At 34.3% G+C, this 17,695-nt stretch overlaps 1 protein-coding gene across 2 annotated transcripts in view; it reads left to right on the top strand.

The window, feature by feature from the left end:
• The window catches only part of PDS5A (PDS5 cohesin associated factor A), an 86,406-nt gene that overhangs the window by 39,747 nt on the left and 28,964 nt on the right, over positions 1 to 17,695 (top strand). For both annotated transcript variants that reach the window (XM_072863112.1, XM_072863113.1), the window contains exons 7-16: positions 438 to 518; positions 1,988 to 2,128; positions 3,197 to 3,312; positions 4,105 to 4,199; positions 5,093 to 5,238; positions 11,351 to 11,502; positions 14,849 to 14,962; positions 15,616 to 15,697; positions 16,469 to 16,517; positions 16,638 to 16,777. In XM_072863112.1, coding sequence (XP_072719213.1) covers positions 438 to 518; positions 1,988 to 2,128; positions 3,197 to 3,312; positions 4,105 to 4,199; positions 5,093 to 5,238; positions 11,351 to 11,502; positions 14,849 to 14,962; positions 15,616 to 15,697; positions 16,469 to 16,517; positions 16,638 to 16,777 — 1,116 coding nt within the window. The remainder of the gene's footprint in view (positions 1 to 437; positions 519 to 1,987; positions 2,129 to 3,196; positions 3,313 to 4,104; positions 4,200 to 5,092; positions 5,239 to 11,350; positions 11,503 to 14,848; positions 14,963 to 15,615; positions 15,698 to 16,468; positions 16,518 to 16,637; positions 16,778 to 17,695) is intronic.

The raw sequence follows: 17,695 nt of genomic DNA, 5'->3' as shown, positions 1-17,695 counted from the left end.
ACAAAACCACATTTAAATAGTAAGTTAGAGTAGTTCATTTTTCAGTGGCAAAATTTGGTGCATGTTATTTATCAAAGTATGGAGGTGTGGTAACGTTTCTTCAAAATTTTTAATGCTACTGCATGTGAAAACTTTTTATAGATACGAATACAATGCTACAGGTAGCAACTGGAGTGATAAAGTCTTAGAGGAATGTGCAGGAAGTGATGGTTTGGGGTTAGATTTCTTTTAAGTGTGTGAAAAACTAGTTTTAAGATTTTTCTAAGTCTGTAGTTGTGGAATTAACATAACTGAACTTAGATAGCTTTGAAAATAAATAGATTGGTGGTAAAACGTACCTTTCTAAAGTCATGGTCTTTTAACGTTGGGAGAGAAAAGTAAAGTCATCTGAAATAGTTTGTCTCTTTAAAATTTTATTATTTTTTTCTTTATTTCAGAACCTTAATAAACAAGCATTTGATCTTGCAAAAGTCCTGTTGAAAAGGACCGTCCAGACCATTGAGCCATGTATTGCCAATGTATGTAAATTAATTAATCCATGTTACCTACAAGTAACAAGTGTTCTTGTTATTCTCTGAATTTATTGGAGATTTGTTTGTTTGTTTAAAAATATTGTTTATAAAAGTCACATTTTGTAGCAGCTACAAGAATACAATTTTCCAAATAGGGTATTAGCTTGGTTGTTAAAGAACTGTGTGATGTGTTTCAAATAAGTGAAGAGGAAATTAATTTTACCCATTTCAGTCTAAAGTTAAGCCTAAATCTAGGCTGTGACCACCATAGGTGACCACCAAAAAATCCTGTTGCAACAAAAGGAATTGTTAGTACTTCATATGTCCAGCAACCAGACAGCCTCATTTCATACCAAGCTTTAGCATGAAGCATTTCAAACTACCAGCTCTTTACTAGATTTTTTTTTTTCCATCCTAAACTTGGTTTAGCTATAAAGACTAGAAGAATTGAATTTTTTACAAGGCTTCCTTTTACTATAATTCCTGTTGTTGAATGTCAATGTTGTATGTTCTACCTATTAAAATAGCTACTACAGTCTTGTGGGGTGTGTAGTCTGGTCCATTCTGTTGCTTTTCCTTGGGGCTGAAGCCAATAGAATTCTTAAAAGTCAGAGTAGTTTAAAAAGGGAATTAGGCAAATTCATAAAAGATTAATCAGGAAGTATTTAAAAGCTCAAGGAGTCTCACTAACAAGTAGCACTTTCCAATTCCCCTGTTTCTTTAAGCTTTTGTAATTAGTCATAGCTGGAAACAGGACAGTGCATAGAGTGACCTTTGAGTTGATTTAATATTATTCTTACTTTCTTATTCAAGTGTGTCATAGCTTTGTAGGATTTGCACTGCTTAAATAATATTAATATTAACCCACAGTATCTAATAGGAAGTATATTGAGCATATTAAAATTTAACAAATCCAAAAGAAATAATTCATATTTTAGGCTACTTTGTTTTTTCTGTTAGATAACTAACAACCTTGATACATTACTGTCAAATATCACATACTGTAAAGTCATCTGACATTCTTTAAAATAGATTAGAAGTAGAGAAGCTTCTTTTTCAACATTTGGTCATCTTCAATTTGGATTGGTTTTAAATTATAAGAAAATTAAAAATAAGATACTAATTTTTTTTCTCAACTTCTACTGGATGAATATGCATTTATATGCATTTTAAATCAACAATTCTTTTATTACCTGTTAATTTTGCTGGGGAGATAGTTATTGATATTTTAAATTATCAAATTACCGTTAATTAATTGATCCTGATGGAAGTAATAGAACTGAATTATGAAGGTTGTTTATTTGTAATTTGTTTGAGCCAAAACTGTAAGGGTGAACTGGTTTGATGTCATGGAAAAAATGTGCATCGAGTACCTTCCATTAGAATTAAAGTCTTAATGATACTACGTTAAAATAATTTCTAAGAATAGTGTTTCCATTAATGAAGGAAAATAAATAATATTGTTTGTATTCCAGTTTTTTAACCAGGTTCTGGTACTGGGAAAGTCTTCAGTAAGTGACCTATCAGAACATGTGTTTGACTTGATACAAGAGCTTTTTGCCATAGATCCTCACTTACTGCTGTCTGTCATGCCACAGCTTGAATTCAAGCTGAAGGTAGGTTACAACGTAGCTTTGCACAAGTAATAAAATTTGTGTGGATATTAAAGAGTGCAGAGCTGTAGATTTAGTAAGTGTTCTACTGGAGGGAGACAAATTTTGTATTACATTTATCTTTACTTTAAAGTGATAAATATCAAAGGAAGGACACTGGAAAGTTGTATACAATTGTGTGCTTTCTGTGCCTGCAAATGTGTATTATGCACACAAAATATATAATCATTGTAATGATAAATTCATATGATCTAATGCAGAAGTTGTATGTACTTAATCTTTGGATTTCACCTGAGATTTATAAAGTAATTAGGCTGTGGTTGGCTTATCTCATGAAATGCAAGTGTGTCAGCTTCAGTATTGATTTGCAGAATTTTCTTTTGTGAAGTAATGTTTTAATAATAGAGGAAGTATTTCCAAATATTTTCCCAGATATGTCAGAATCAGCTAATAAGTCAGCTGACTTCTTTTGAATCCTTGGAAATAGTTAATTTGTCCTGATTTGGGGGTTTAGGTTTTTTTAATTAAAAAGCTGTTTGTTTTTCCACAAGATTGTAAGTGGACAAGAGAAATAATTTTGTGTGTGCATGTACATATTGGGGTATGGTGGCAACAAAGAAAAATAACCAAGAAATAGCTATTTGGTGAAATTACATATATCTTTTATTAGTGCACATCTATTTATAACATCTTAATTGATGTCTTTTCCACACACATAAAATAGTCTTAAAGTATGTTTTAAAACAAAAATAAGATCATTCATTGTTGAAATTGTTAGGGATATATATTATTCAAACTACTGTGCATGGGTCTTTATTTCTGAAAGAGAAGGAATTTTCAAAGCACAGCCACCTATTCAATGGCTGTAATATGTTCACTTAATACGTATTTGTATACTTTTACTCATATTCATCTAATAATCTAATTAGGGAGACTGAGTTTTATCAGAAATTATTTCAAACTCAGTTTTTAATCTAACTTATAAAAGCAGAAAGAAAAGGAAGCCAGAAATTGTTATTAAGATATTACAGATACTGATTTACTGTTCCTTTTTTATGTTTTGATTTTTAGAGCAATGATGGAGAAGAACGCTTGGCTGTTGTTCGACTTCTGGCTAAACTCTTTGGCTCCAAAGATTCTGATCTGGCCACACAAAATCGTCCTCTTTGGCAGTGCTTTCTTGGGCGGTAAGAGAAACAGGGATAGAATTCTGAATTTCTATTCTTTTTGTTCTGGATTTTCTGATAGTATTGCATTTTTCATTGTGTTTTTAGAGGATGTAATTTTTTGTATTGTTTGTTTGTATTTGAACAAGTTCTTTTGTTAACTCTATGAAGCAGAGAATTGCATACAGTTATATTTTAGAACGAAGAAGCCTGAAGGACTGCTGCTATATTGCTGTCAGCTATGGGAATATAGGTTAAATAGATAGTACATTACATACATAGCAGAAATTACACAATAGATATGCCAGCATTGTCTGAAATTTCTTACTGTTCAGCTATATCTGCAACTATATCTGTTCTATTTGGCATTTACCTTTTTGAGTGAAGAGATATTTCCTTTTAAGTAAATGTAGAAAGTTATCATTTTTTAAAAAGTGAATGTTTTCAAATTGTACATGTTATATGGCAATTTATATTTTTATCATTTCATTATGAACACACACAATTGACAGTGTACGGAGAATTATGTTCAAAAGTCAATGGAAAAAATCCACTGGGTCAACATTTCATCCACATATAGCGTATTCATCCTTTAATTTTAGTCCTGACTTAATTTCACAAGAAATAACATAAAAATTTGTGTGAGGTACATTATGGAGAGAAATTCAAAACATTTCTGTTGTATTATTTTGCCATATAAAAGTATTCTAATAGTTAATGAAACATACTATCAACACATGTTACTACATAGAGAATAATCTTGATTTGCAAGGCTAATTAAAAATTAACATTCATAATCTTCTATTCCTCTAGGTTCAATGATATCCATGTCCCTGTGAGATTAGAGAGTGTGAAATTCGCCAGTCATTGTTTAATGAACCATCCAGACTTAGCAAAAGACCTCACTGGTGAGATGCTCATACAGGGGTTTAGAATAATTTAAGAAATGAGCAAGGAAGAATGTAATTATTTCTGTACATAGCAGTATAGTTCTAAAATGTATCAAGTCCAATGCTTGATGCTGGATGGAAGAGCTAACTACTGAGTAATTGCTTTCTGCTGAAGACAAGCACTAGTTATTAGAAGGAGAGGAGTGTGTGACATTGTGTGGACTTTGTCAGAATGACTCTTTAAGAAGCTACCTGTTGCAGAATGAGTTTTAAAGTAATTTCAGATTCTAATGAAACTTTTGGCAAGTCAAAGCAAATATTGGTGCAACATCTTGATTTACTTTCAGAAACAGTCAGTATGTTCCCCAGTACTCTCTTCCACTGAGTTTAGAAAATGCCATTGTGCTGATCTAAACTGTGAAGCTTGTTTCTTCCTTCACTTCACCATCATTTGAAGTATGAGCAGAATTTCAGACTTAACTGAAAATACTGTTCTTTTTTGATGCAAGCTAACCTACATCAGTTGTCAGTATTTTTCATTTATTATTTACCTTCTTAGCTCTTTGGGAATGAGAGTCTCTGTTCTTTTTATTTCTTCTCAGTCCCCCACCTCCCTTTATTTTCAGTATATTCTAATTGGCTTTATTTCACTTCATTGCTTGTTGCAAATGAGGTTATTGTAAAAGCTATTCACTTTTATATTCTTCTGATCTTTACAGTTATATAATTGTTTTATATTTAACATAGAAAATACTGGAACAGATGTTTCCTGTAGGCAGTTATATGTTTAATAGATTATATGGTTGTGATATTTGACTGACATTTAATGGTTTTAACATTATTAATAAATCAGAATATATATCATATCTACATAAAAAAGCCAAGCTTTTCATTGTTTATGATTGTAACAGAATATTTGAAGGTTAGATCACATGACCCAGAAGAAGCCATTCGACATGATGTTATTGTTACAATTATTACTGCGGGCAAGAGAGATCTTTCTTTAGTCAATGACCAGCTGCTTGGCTTTGTAAGGGAAAGAACGCTCGATAAACGGGTAAGTGTTAATATTTTACTTTCAGGAATATCTACTTCTAATAATGATTTGGTAAAAGTAAAATGAAAAAAACGAAGCCACAGAAACAGAGAATCTTAGAGTTGGCTATTAACTAGAATGCCACAGGAAAAAACTAATTTTCTTACCAGAACGTCTTAATGTAGATTCCATATTATGGAGGCACCAATCAAGTGCTGTCAAGCAAATAAGATCACTGACTTGTGCGGAACACAATCGTACTATAAGAACGTAAGAATTGCCACATATGTTTAGACCAAAGGTCCCTATAGCTCAGTATAATTCTCATAGTAGTCAGTTTTGGCTTCCAGCAATTTGTGATTTAAGGATTTCTTAAATCTGCTTGATCATGTTCATCACAGCTTTCAGTGGAACTTTATTCCATGAATGTATCAAGTTCTTTCCTGAACTTATTTGTGCTTTATAAGCACCCATGGCATCTGCATCAGTAAATTCAAGTTTAATGCATGTATGGAAAAAGTAGCTTCACTTGTTTGTTTTAAACTTGTCTGATAATTTCACTGGCTATCTCATAGTTCTTGCAATATGTAAAATAATAAATATTCTTTGACCCACTTCTGATTAATAAATATGTTTACCGTATCTTCTCCACTCCTTTACTTTCCAAGGTAAAGAATCACCTGATTAACTTCCACACAAACTGATTATTGCATATGTCTGGTTATTCTTGTTTGGTTGTTCTGTATCCTATTGGAACCAGGGTGACCAGACTCGGCTGTGGCATTCAGGGTGTGCACCATGTTGTGTACATACTTTATGATTATTTTTTTTTTCTTATTCTTTAACATTCTGTTTGTCTTTTACGCTATTTCTGAGCACTGAGCTGACAATTTTGGAAAACATCCATGTTGACTTCAGTATCTTTCCTGAATAATTTTGGATGATACATTGCCTAATACTATACATGCAGAGTTAATGCAGGTGGGAAAACCTGGCCTTAATCTGAATTTCTTTCATTTCAGATTGTAACCATTCAGGAGCGTGACATTTTTGCATAGTTCTTCATTATAATGTTAGATCTGACTACCTCAGTAAATTTTATATAAATTGTTCAGTTCATCTTCTAATAATTTTTCATATGTTGTGTCACAGATTCCCTTCTGACTCCCATCAATACTTTCCCTTTGTTCCCTTCATTGTGAAAAGCAGTCATTTATTTCCACCCGTTGTCTCCTATGTTTTAGTTAATAATTAATTCACAACAGGATTTTTATTTTAAGATCCTCTGGTGTGAGACTTTGTTGGAAGTTTTTTGGGATCCTAATGCATTTTACTCATATACTTGTGGGTCTGCTAAAATTTATTTTTCCTTAGACAAAGCATCCCATTATGTAAAGTTTAATGACTCATTCCCATAACATCGTTTTTCAGCAGTGTCTAGTCTTTGTTGTTACTGTTTTGTTTCAACCTGTTTGCTCATTCAAAATTAGATGTTCTGGTGAGTGGCACTCAGTTCCTCTTTTGGGACCCTTTGGTTTCTTTCACATTTGCTGTGTTCAGTGTGTTCATTGACACATTGCAATAACAGAATATTTGGTGTATAATTTCTAAATTCCTGTAGAAGTCATGGAAGGGATACCACCTGGTCTTAATGATTTTGTTACTGCTCGTTTTATTAATTTGTTTTAAAATGTCTTCTGATGACACCTTAAGAAACCTCTTCAGACCTCTCTCCTGGAATAAATCTTGTTTGTCTTGCAGCCCTACAAAAGGGTCTGGAAGGCTTCCTGCTTCTGGAGGCTTTGGTGAAGATGTTTAATTAGTATGCTTTTCATAATTTGTTTCTGAAACTTTTGCTGTGCTTCATCAAGGTTTTACCTTCAACTTGCCAGAGTGTACACACTTTCCTGTTTACAGGATGTGGCTCTATGCTCTTTGGAGGATGATGTCTTAATGTCAGAGTTCAATGTGCTGTGTAGCCATGTTGATTTTTTGTTGTTGTTGTTCCTTTTTGATAGGGGCGTCCTTTCTATAACCTATGTCATTCTAGCTAGTTACTTTAATTCTTTAAAAATAATTTTCTCTTTTTTTTATGTTCTCCTTTTTAAATGAAAATGTTACTGTAGTGGATTTTGAGAAAAGGATGTCATCTTTGCATGAAGAGAAATACTGATTTTGAGTATGTTCACTATTATAAAGCAGCTCTTCAATTAGTTGTTACCTGCAGCTTGACCTTGCCCATTTCTCAGGAGTGATTACGACCACCTTCCTTCTTTTTCAGCCATTAAACAATCATGTCCAAAAACTCATTTATGAGATTGAAAAACTTCTAGTGTAACCACCACTTTCCACTGGGACTTCCACACAGTCAGAATGGGATGATTGTTGTTATGTCTTCTACATAGTGTCTCTGTTCTCCTTTAGCATGTTGCCATCAGTAAGAGGCAGTCAGTTGTACAGCTGTAATACTCATTTCTACGGAGCTAGGGGTTTTCAGTTCATATAGCCTTAAACCCAGTGTAGTGGTACTTAATGTTCCTAATATGTTTGACTCGGTGATTTCACACCAGTCATGGGTTTGATGATATATTACATTTCAAGGTTAGGTGCCTTTTCAGGCAATCATCAGCGAAGAATAACTTCACCTCTAGATGATGTTTCTCTTCTAAAAATCTCTGGAGAGAGCTTTAATGAAAATACATCCTGTGGAGAAATAAAAATTGAGGATTGACTGGAAATTACTACAACAAATACTTAGCATTTGAAGTAGACCATAACAATATAGCATGTCTTCGTAAATATAATTAGTGTTATAAAGTGAATATTAAGGACTTGTAAACTTTCAGCATTTTTTTTTAAGGATTTTTATCCAGTTTGGGAGAGGGGCATTGATATGTCCATGTAACTGTCTTTATATTATCTGTGTAGGATTTTTTCAGTTTCAGACATAGTGCATTATACTTTAATTATACTTTATTTATTCTTTTGCTTTAAAGAACTTGAGTATCATCTGCTGACTGCATTTACCCCTTGTGCCCAGGTTTCTGTTGGACAAATCTACTGCAAACTCCTAAGTGATCATTCATCAATTTGACTTCATCTAGTTCTTTTTGGGCCTGCAATCATCTATCAAATGAGTATAGATATTAAAATAGAAGGAACACTTGTCCAACAGGCTGAAGTAAAATGCTGATTGTTTAAACACACTAATCTGTCATTTCAATTCTGCCTTTTTTCTTTATAAAACAATGTGGAATCTAGAAAATTTAAATTTAAAGCTTGCTAGCTGTTATGCCATTTGTGTGATCTGCTTTTTCTCCTGACCATATTCTAATTGGCACAGGATTAGTAAAGATAGCCTAGTGACTTTAGGTAAAAAAAGAGTAAAAGGTTTTGGCTAAAAGACAATACTTAATTTTTTTAAAAAAGTCCTTAGCTAACTCGATCTGTATGGGCATTTGCACAATTATTACACTTATTAAAAAACAACAACAAAAATCCCCCAAACAACCCTACACCCCACACCCCCCCTCCCCAGTTTTCAAATCAATTTTTATTAGTCCAATTGGAAAAGTAACTCTGGGAACAGATGCTTCCCAAAAACTGGAATCCAGTCTTTGGTAAGAATTGTTCTGAGGAATTTTCCCTTGGAGCACCATCTCTAGGGTCTTTCCAGTGTCTTCACTTTTCAGAATAATTAGTTTTAGGAGACTTTTTTCTTTTCTTTTTCTTTTTCTTTTCTTTTTTCTTTTTTTTTTAAAGCTTCTAAAAATGGTTCAGATACTTTTCCTTTATAATGGAGTAACCTTAAGAACCTGAAAAGTTTTAGAGGAGAGTTTTGACAGCTGACTTCCCATTTCTCCCAACAGCCTTTGTGGTCTAGAGACTTAGTCCCTTTGTGAGAACAGACTTTCACATCATCAGCTTGAAGTCAGAAGCTATAGAATGAGGAGCCATAGGAACAGACTCCCATTTTTTATTTCTCTTTACGCATTTTTTTGCATGTATTTAGTTTTAACTCCTCCTTCTCTGTGTATACTAAAAACCATTGTGGCATTTTCTGGATGAAGGAGAAAGATTTTAAAGATTTTAATATTCTTAACTCTATGGAGGGAATAGGTTAGCTATTCCAGCAGGTAGGGGATTGTCTTGAACTTTCAATAACAGGTTTTTTTAACTCAGCCCAGCAGACTTCAGTGAAGTTTAATTATGCTGGTTAGCCAAGGAAGCTAAGACTGTCAAAATCCTTTGATTATTATGTTCCCCTTTTTATTTTCATTTGCCTTCATCTTTTACCCTACTGTATGCTGTTTCAGCTTTAATTCTCAGTAGCACCTTACTCTTCCCCCCCGCCCCGGTTTGGTGGCTTGCTTCCATGGTGTCTCAAAGCATTCTCTAAGAGATTCGGTCCAGTGTCTCCCATCTTCTGCCTGAAACTGCCTTTCTGCATGCTCTTCTAGTCTCTACAGCAATTTCAATGATCAGAAATCTATTGACAATCCGAATTTCCTTTCCTTATAACCCCTCATTAAGTACTCTGCTTTCATTTTAGGCTTAAATTTTCTGGAATAATTTCTTGCAATCTTTCTCCATTGTCTTCTGACAATAGTTTTGCTGTCCTTCCTGTCTCATATAGGAGATCTGATGAAGCTATCACTTGCGTTGGAAGGGTATATCTGAATGCAGAAAAGTATTAATACTTTTCTGAAAATGTTTCTCTTTCAGACCTTTATTTTCTTTAAAATGTGCTTTAGATCACAATGTGTGTGAACAAATTCCTGCAGAGAAGTTAAACAACAATGTCTATTTATATCTAAAATTTTTTTCTTTTGTGAAAACAAAGTATTATACTATATACTGTCAAAGTCATTACTATCTTGACCTGTTACTTGTGTTTTTAATATTTAAGAAATATGTAACAAAATACAATTTTATTTTTCCATCTTCTTGATATAACTTACTCCAACAATGAGTGATGTCAAAGGCTGTTGTGCTGACATAAGCCATATTATCTTCAAGGTTTTGCCCTTCAAGAAAAGGAATTCACTCAGTAAAACTATTAAGAAGTTAAATGTGCGATATCTCACTTGGTGTTATTAAAACAAGCTCTCAGTTTAACAAGACTGTAGAAGTTATGCACAGTGTGAATAATAGTATCTACATTTATGCTTCATAGGGTGAAATGATTTGAGCATTGTTAGTCCTTGGAATTCAAGGCCAAAATTGATATCTAGTGTGTTCTGGAAGAAATTATCTCTTTCAGTCTGAATTTCATGCATTTCTTTTAAATGGTGAGGGAAAACAAGTTTCTTCTGAGGCTTTCTGTGTAAATCATTCAGTGGGAGACACTATTCTCTCTAAATTAATCCTCAGTCTGTTCTGGTGTGATTCCTTCCACAAGTCAGCATAGGAGAGCTTACGGATCGTATCTGTTAAAGTGTTTAATAACGGGACGTTTCCTGTTTACATGAGGGGATAATGTAATGACCATGAAAAGCAAGGATGAGAACCCAGGAACTCCATCTGTGGATGCTGCAGTCTGGCTTTTTCTGGAGTGTTACAGTGATTACTTTGAGGCTTCAGCAAAAAGGGCCTCCTCCCACTATCCTGAAAAGTGGCCTAAGAGTTCAAGCCCTAGGAAGTTTAGCTAGGCCTAAGCTCTGGATCTCCCATTTCTAGACAAATGTGCTGTAACACAGTGTAAGGCTGTGGGGCGAAAGAAGGCTGCCACCTCTGATTGATTGGTGCCTGTCTCTGAATAGATAGATAAGTCTTCTAAATCCTGGCTCTAGAAGGCACTTATTCAGGCATACGTGTTAAGCTGTACTTAACTTTTTTATACTGACTAGCTCCTAGATTTTCTTTGCTCAGCACAGAGGAGTACTGGATTCCTCTGTAGAGGTAATACTTAATCTGCATAGTACAGGGAAGAAACCCCTTATGTAGGCTTTACAAATTCTCATTTAGAGGCTCTAAACAGCATTTTTCAGCTTTCGAAGTGTATAAATGTAGGAGGTCAGAATGTGGCCGTTTTGTCTTTCACAATTCTACATCTTTACTGTATTTTGTATATGTTTGATATTTATTTACCAAAACCACTTCCCCACCTCCTTTTCATTTCTTCCCCCTCAAGTGGCGAGTAAGAAAAGAAGCTATGATGGGTCTTGCCCAGCTGTACAAGAAGTATTGTCTTCATGCCGAGGCTGGAAAAGATGCTGCAGAGAAAGTGAGCTGGATAAAGGATAAACTTTTGCACATATATTATCAAAATAGCATTGATGACAAGTGAGTCAACCTAAGCCTTCCTAATTTTAATTGTATAGTGATAAGAGATACTCTGAAAATACGTGCTTATCCTGAGAAAGCTGTTATATCACATTCTGTATTTGTGGTTTTAAGTATGATATGTTTAATTAATAACCATTAAGACATGTACTAAGATCTTCAGAATGGTTGCATTATCTGTTCATGTATTCATTCTATTTACTGATGGAACTAGATCTGTGGTGATAGTAGATTGTCATTAACTACTGCGTAGAAAAAAATTGTCAAATTTTGCATTTACTATACCCAGTTCTTGTTTGCCTTACTACTTTCCAGGGGCTAGCATGTTAAAATCCATGATCTGTGAGCATCATGCATGTACGCACCACAGTACGTGCACAGACATCTCCTTTTGGTATGCTATGTAGAAATGAACCTTTTAGGTAGAACAAAAGCTGAAGAAATATCAGGGGTGCTTCCCTGTTGTCTAGTCTTCCCTGTTTTGTCACTCAGTCCCTTTAATTTTTGAAATACCATTTTGGCTTAGAGAAAAGTATTTTGGCCAAGGTTTTGGAAGATAGTTTTCAACTCTCACTGTTAAGTCTTTGTCTTTCACAAGGAAAGCCAAACTATGAGATCACACAAAGATAAAATTTCAGCCTAGATTTTTAATACAGCAGACTCGGAAATCAGCCATTTCTTTATAGTGTTTCTTAGCATCTTGCTTATACAGTCTGTTAGCTCAGTATGTTTCATGATCTTAGTGACTAGTCTGAATGGGCTAATAGCCTCCTTCAGTTGCCTATTATCATACTGAATTCTTACTGCTGCAATGGTGAAGGCTCTCACTTTGTTCATCTGGCTGATCATAAGTGGACCAGAGTTACGTATTTGATTAGTTGCCTTTTTTTTGAAAAAGAAGAAAAGATATGGTTATAAGACTGTTCACACAGAAATTACACTGAAAGTCTGCTGAGGTAGAAGTATCAAATAGGGAAAAATTAGGAAATCTCCACATAGTTTATACAAAGCTAATTCCGCATGTGTATGTGCATCAAATATGCTTTAATTTGCATTGAGAGGTTCGTTCATGTTTTTTCTAGCATGTTCAGGTCTCACTGTCAGTACACAGGTTTGATAGTGAGCAGGGAGTGAATCAAAGTTCCATAGTGAATGGGGCAGATGTTTTCAATATTCCTGCTCACAGGAAATGCAGAACACTGTCAGGGAAACGAGGCAAGGAATTTTAAGGAAAGACTGTGTCATCAAAGCTGAGTTTCTTTGATATGATTTCTTCTGAAAGTCTGATTAAGCCATTGAAACTGGTCTTTGCATGAATAGGCATAATGCTGTTTGTTTTCTGGGTATCCACACTGAAAGACTGGTGGCTTGATTTTCAGTGTTCCTCTAGGTCAGTTTGGTACCCTGAATTTTAATCCAAAATCTACTAGTTTTTAAGGCTGACAATGAAGTTCTTGCTCAGTGGCACCATTGGGTTGGTTTCCCTATCTCAGAGTGGAGGAATAAACGCATTTCAATGTTATCATTGTCAGAATTAGAAAGTTAGTACTTTTAGCTCCTGAAGAGCTGTAGAAATGCTGTGATCTTTAAGACAGAGTCCATCCAATCCTTTTAAACACACAAGCATAGGTCAAAATTAGCCAACTCTGGCCTGTTTTCCTTCCATAATGAGGGAGGAGGATAAAAAGTAACAGTGAACAGCTGCCTGAGCCTTGGAGTATTTTCCATTGTGTGCATGGGATAACACTAGTTCTTTCAAAAGATAATAGCGCAGTATCACACAGTATTCAGGCATGAAGTGGAATAGAACAAATTTTCTCCACTCATCCTCGACTCAGTCACTTGATAATGCTTTTGATGTTACTTGACCGTTGATGTGCATGTCTACTCAAGACTGAGAACTTCCAACCGTAAGAACTGCTTATCACCTGTGTGCTCTGAGCGTCTTTGTTTTACAGCAAATACATAGGGAATGGAGTAAAATAACCACATTTCAAACACTGCCCTGTTACCTGCTCTTGATATGCTAGCCAATGAGTTTCTTCACAGTAGAAAAGTTGTAAATCTTTCCCCTAACCAACATGGACCAGGGAAGGCATGATACAGTCTCACCGTTTGTATTGACAGCTTTTCTAGAACATGTATCTGTAGAGAAATGGGCTAGAGCAATGTTCATAAATTAGTAAGATAATTCTGATGCCTCCAGTCTCCTAGTACATTAAACAGAGATGACTCTCCTGAGATCTGAAGATCCTGTTCCCCAAGTAACTTAGTTCTTGGAGTCATCGGTAGTAAAATGTATGTTTAAAGGGAGAAAGCCAAGTTTTCTTTAATATTAATGGGATGCCTTGAGATAGTTATATCCATACTCATGATCATCCGTTTATTCCTCTGCCTTGACATCACGTCTCTTGGAATTTTCTTTGAGCAGAAATAAGGTGTGTTTGACCTGTGCTGCCTTCTATGCTCTTTGTACAAGGCACTTCCAGAATACTTACTAGGAATCATAGTGAAAAAGTTTGTAAATTCAAACACAAAATATTTGTCCATAAATATAAAATTGTATAGCTGAACACTGTGCACAGCTCTCATTGCTATGGATTAAATTAATGTCTGAATGTTCTTTCATTTGGGGGACTATAATTAGATGAACTATACAGTCATATTTAGTAGTTCAAGTTTTGTATTTTAAGTAAAACCTTAAATATGTATTACTCTATTTAAAAAAAGAGATAATTGGAGAATGTTTTTGCTGGTTTTGTTTGCTCTCACTTAGTTTCCCTTTTGCTCCTTTTGTTATATATTTTTTGGTGTTCCTTTGTCTCCACCTTTTCAATGCTGATTTTTAGCTGCTATATTAGAATAACAAGTAGTTTCAAATGTTTTGCTTTTTTTCAAATACTACAGTTTTATCTTAACCTTTCCCTCGAGGATACTTCAGATTTTTACTTTTCCTCCCCCTCAAGTTATATTCTTGTATTCTTTCCCCTTTATTTGGGCTTTTTATTGTCTGTATCCCTTTCTCTTATGTATGAGAATGAACAAAGGGAGATTCTCAAAGCCTAAAGAAAAAGGAGAATTTAGGTGGTGACAAATAAAGCAATTACTCCCCCTTAGAGGTGAAAAAGAAAGAGCATGGAAAAGCTCTCAAGAAGCAGTTCTTGCTAATCTTTCTGTCAACAGTGGAAGGGATCTTTACAGATGAGAAAAAGACCATCACTTTTTTTTCCTTCTCTGTTGAAAAATCTAGTTTCAATGACTTCCAATATTTCTTGTTCTTTCAGCTTGTCTGAAAGGTATCACCACTTTTGGAAATGTACAGGTTTTATCTCTTCTTTTCCCGCAGATTACTGGTAGAGAAAATCTTTGCTCAGTATCTGGTTCCACACAATTTGGAAACAGAAGAGCGAATGAAGTGCTTGTACTATTTGTATGCTAGCTTGGATCCAAATGCTGTCAAGTGAGTATAGTTTGTATTCAGCAAATACTTGCTTTCTCAGGCTTTTCCTACATCTATATAATCTTACTTGTATTATCAAGATTTAAATAAAAATATAAGTAATTGATGCTTAGCATTATTTGCAAGTAGTATTTCAAAACAATTCCCTTTTACATACGAACTGTACGTGTCCTTTAGACAAAAAGATACCTTGATATTTGAGAAGAGTGGTTTTATACATTCGTTTTCATTCAGTGAAGACAATGCAAAGTTAAAAATGTGCAAGTAATGACTTCTAGATTTGCTCTATATTAGGGTCCATGATGAAGATATCTATAACTGAATTCTGGTTGATAGTGGCCTGTTTTTTATGTTGAAAATGTTATTTTCAAGATAATCTGGGCAGTTGTAAGACATACTGTGGCTGTCCTGCATATGTGAAATTGTTCCACGTAGAATAAGAAGAGAGGTAATGTTCTATAAAAAGAGAAAATCAGTTCCACCTTGTTTGGAAGGCTTATTTTTAATACTTGGTATGTTTTGATTGTACCTAGCAGATGTTGCACTTGTAAGATAAATAAATAAACAAACAATCTTGTTTACTAATACACCCAGCACGTTCTTGTCATGAACAAATTGGTAAGCTTTTCTTTTCTGCTTTTGCACTTTTGCAGAGCACTGAATGAGATGTGGAAGTGCCAGAACATGCTAAGGAGTCACGTACGAGAATTACTAGACTTGCATAAGCAGCCCACTGTACGGTTTTGAAAATATTAATACTTTATCCAGTGGACTTGTTAGACTAATTTACTGGGTTTTTAAAATACTATATTATTTGTTCAGTATTACTTTATTATTCTGTTGATTTCCATCTATAGACAATGTTCCACTCTCATTAAGTAAAGTTACTTTCAGTAATGCTTAAAGGTATATGGGCTCCTTAAGTTTACCATTATTTTATATTACTGGTCAATAACTTTGGAAAAAGTTAAAAAAATTTTTCCAAGTTTTTTGTTTGCATCTGACATACTTTTTTTGTTTCTCATTTTATAACATATTTTGAGAGTGGAATATGTTGTAACATAAAGCAATGATTTGTTTGTTTGAAAACAAAAGTTTTTAAGTGTTCTTATTTGAATTTTACTTACAAGCAGATCTTCAAACTAGCAGAAACATTAAATAGAAGGGCATTGCTTTGGGGTTTTGGTGTGGGGGTGGGCTTGAGGAAATTGTTTGTTTGGGGGGTTTTTTGAGGTCTTTTTCCAACAATTGATTTTGATCTGTTATGTGAATTAGTGAATTTTTGCAATTATTTGATATTGCAAGATTTTTGCCCTTTTTCTGTGTGTAGTAGCTGTTAATGATATTGTTATACTATTCTAGTATTTATTCTTAAAACAAAACCATAAAACATAAGATTCCAGAGTACAATGAAGTGCTGCAGAAGAACTAACAGATCAGCTTAAAGGTATATTTTATAAAGGAGATATTGCTGATTTGTTTGTTTGTTTTTGCTGTTGTCCTCAGTCAGAAGCAAACAGTGCTGCCATGTTTGGAAAGCTGATGACCATAGCAAGTAAGTGTTAATAAGTTCTATAAATGGTTATTACAGCATTCCTGGAAATGGTATTTCTGTGAATCTTGGCATACTGACGTGGCAAACTTATCTTACGTTAAATTGTGTTTAATCGTACAGAAAACCTTCCAGATCCTGGAAAAGCACAAGATTTTGTGAAGAAATTCAATCAGGTTCTGGGTGATGATGAGAAACTTCGGTCCCAGCTTGAACTGTTAATTAGCCCTACATGTTCTTGTAAACAGGCAGATGTCTGTGTGGTAAGGAAATGGAAAAGCAAACTTTTATGCCTTAAATATTTGTGCTTAAAACAGTTATTTGGAGTTAATGGTCTCCTTTGGTACCTTAACATGATTTTAACGTATTTCCGATTTTCATAAAATAAGTTTTTGGTTAACCTGTAGAGATTATGGAAAATATAATTATGATCATCATCTTGCTTCCTAAGAAAACATTAGCTTTATTCCTTCCTGGGATTATGAGCACCAAGCACAAAGACTAAAAGACAAGTTTAATTTTTGTTAATCTTTTATTTCAAGTGTCTCTTTTATGGTAAGGTTCCTAAACTGTCTTCTGACACTGATGAAACTTATTTTGAGTACCAGCAAGCCAAATATTATACCATCTGCATATTATTCATTTATTTTTCTTCCTAGAACATTATTTTGAGATCAGTCTTTCCCTCTCTGTCATCTATTTAACCTCTTTGATGAAAATATACAGCTTAATATTAAATTGGACTTTTCCAGGGGTTTGCAGATTGTGCCAACAATCACAGATTTTTTTTTTTCCATTATGGTCCCAAAATAAAGTAAGCCATTTTGTTGACAGAAATCACAATAGAGAGCGTCAACAAACAAACATAGGCTTCTTAGGTTTTGTCTAATGGCTCTGAAATTGTCCAGGGAAGGGAACGGAGTATGTCTCCTTCTAAACTAGTAAATTTTGCACTTTGGGAATGCAGTGATGCAATTTCAAGAGGAAGGTTTCTTCCTGCTTCCTGAAGATATTTTAGCATAACAGTTAGAACAATTTCCTAGTTTGTAGGGTCTGCAGCATCCAACCCTTTAGGAGAAGGAAGGTCAAGAAGTCATTTCTTTGAGAGATTTTTAGACTTCTGTTCAAAACAAAAAACATCTTCATATCCACCTTCTGCTGGGTTTGCAGCTGAATTAATG

Source organism: Ciconia boyciana, chromosome 5 (genome assembly GCF_034638445.1).
Source record: "Ciconia boyciana chromosome 5, ASM3463844v1, whole genome shotgun sequence".
In the NCBI taxonomy this organism is placed as follows: domain Eukaryota; kingdom Metazoa; phylum Chordata; class Aves; order Ciconiiformes; family Ciconiidae; genus Ciconia; species Ciconia boyciana.
This window is presented reverse-complemented; position numbering and strand designations above follow the sequence as displayed.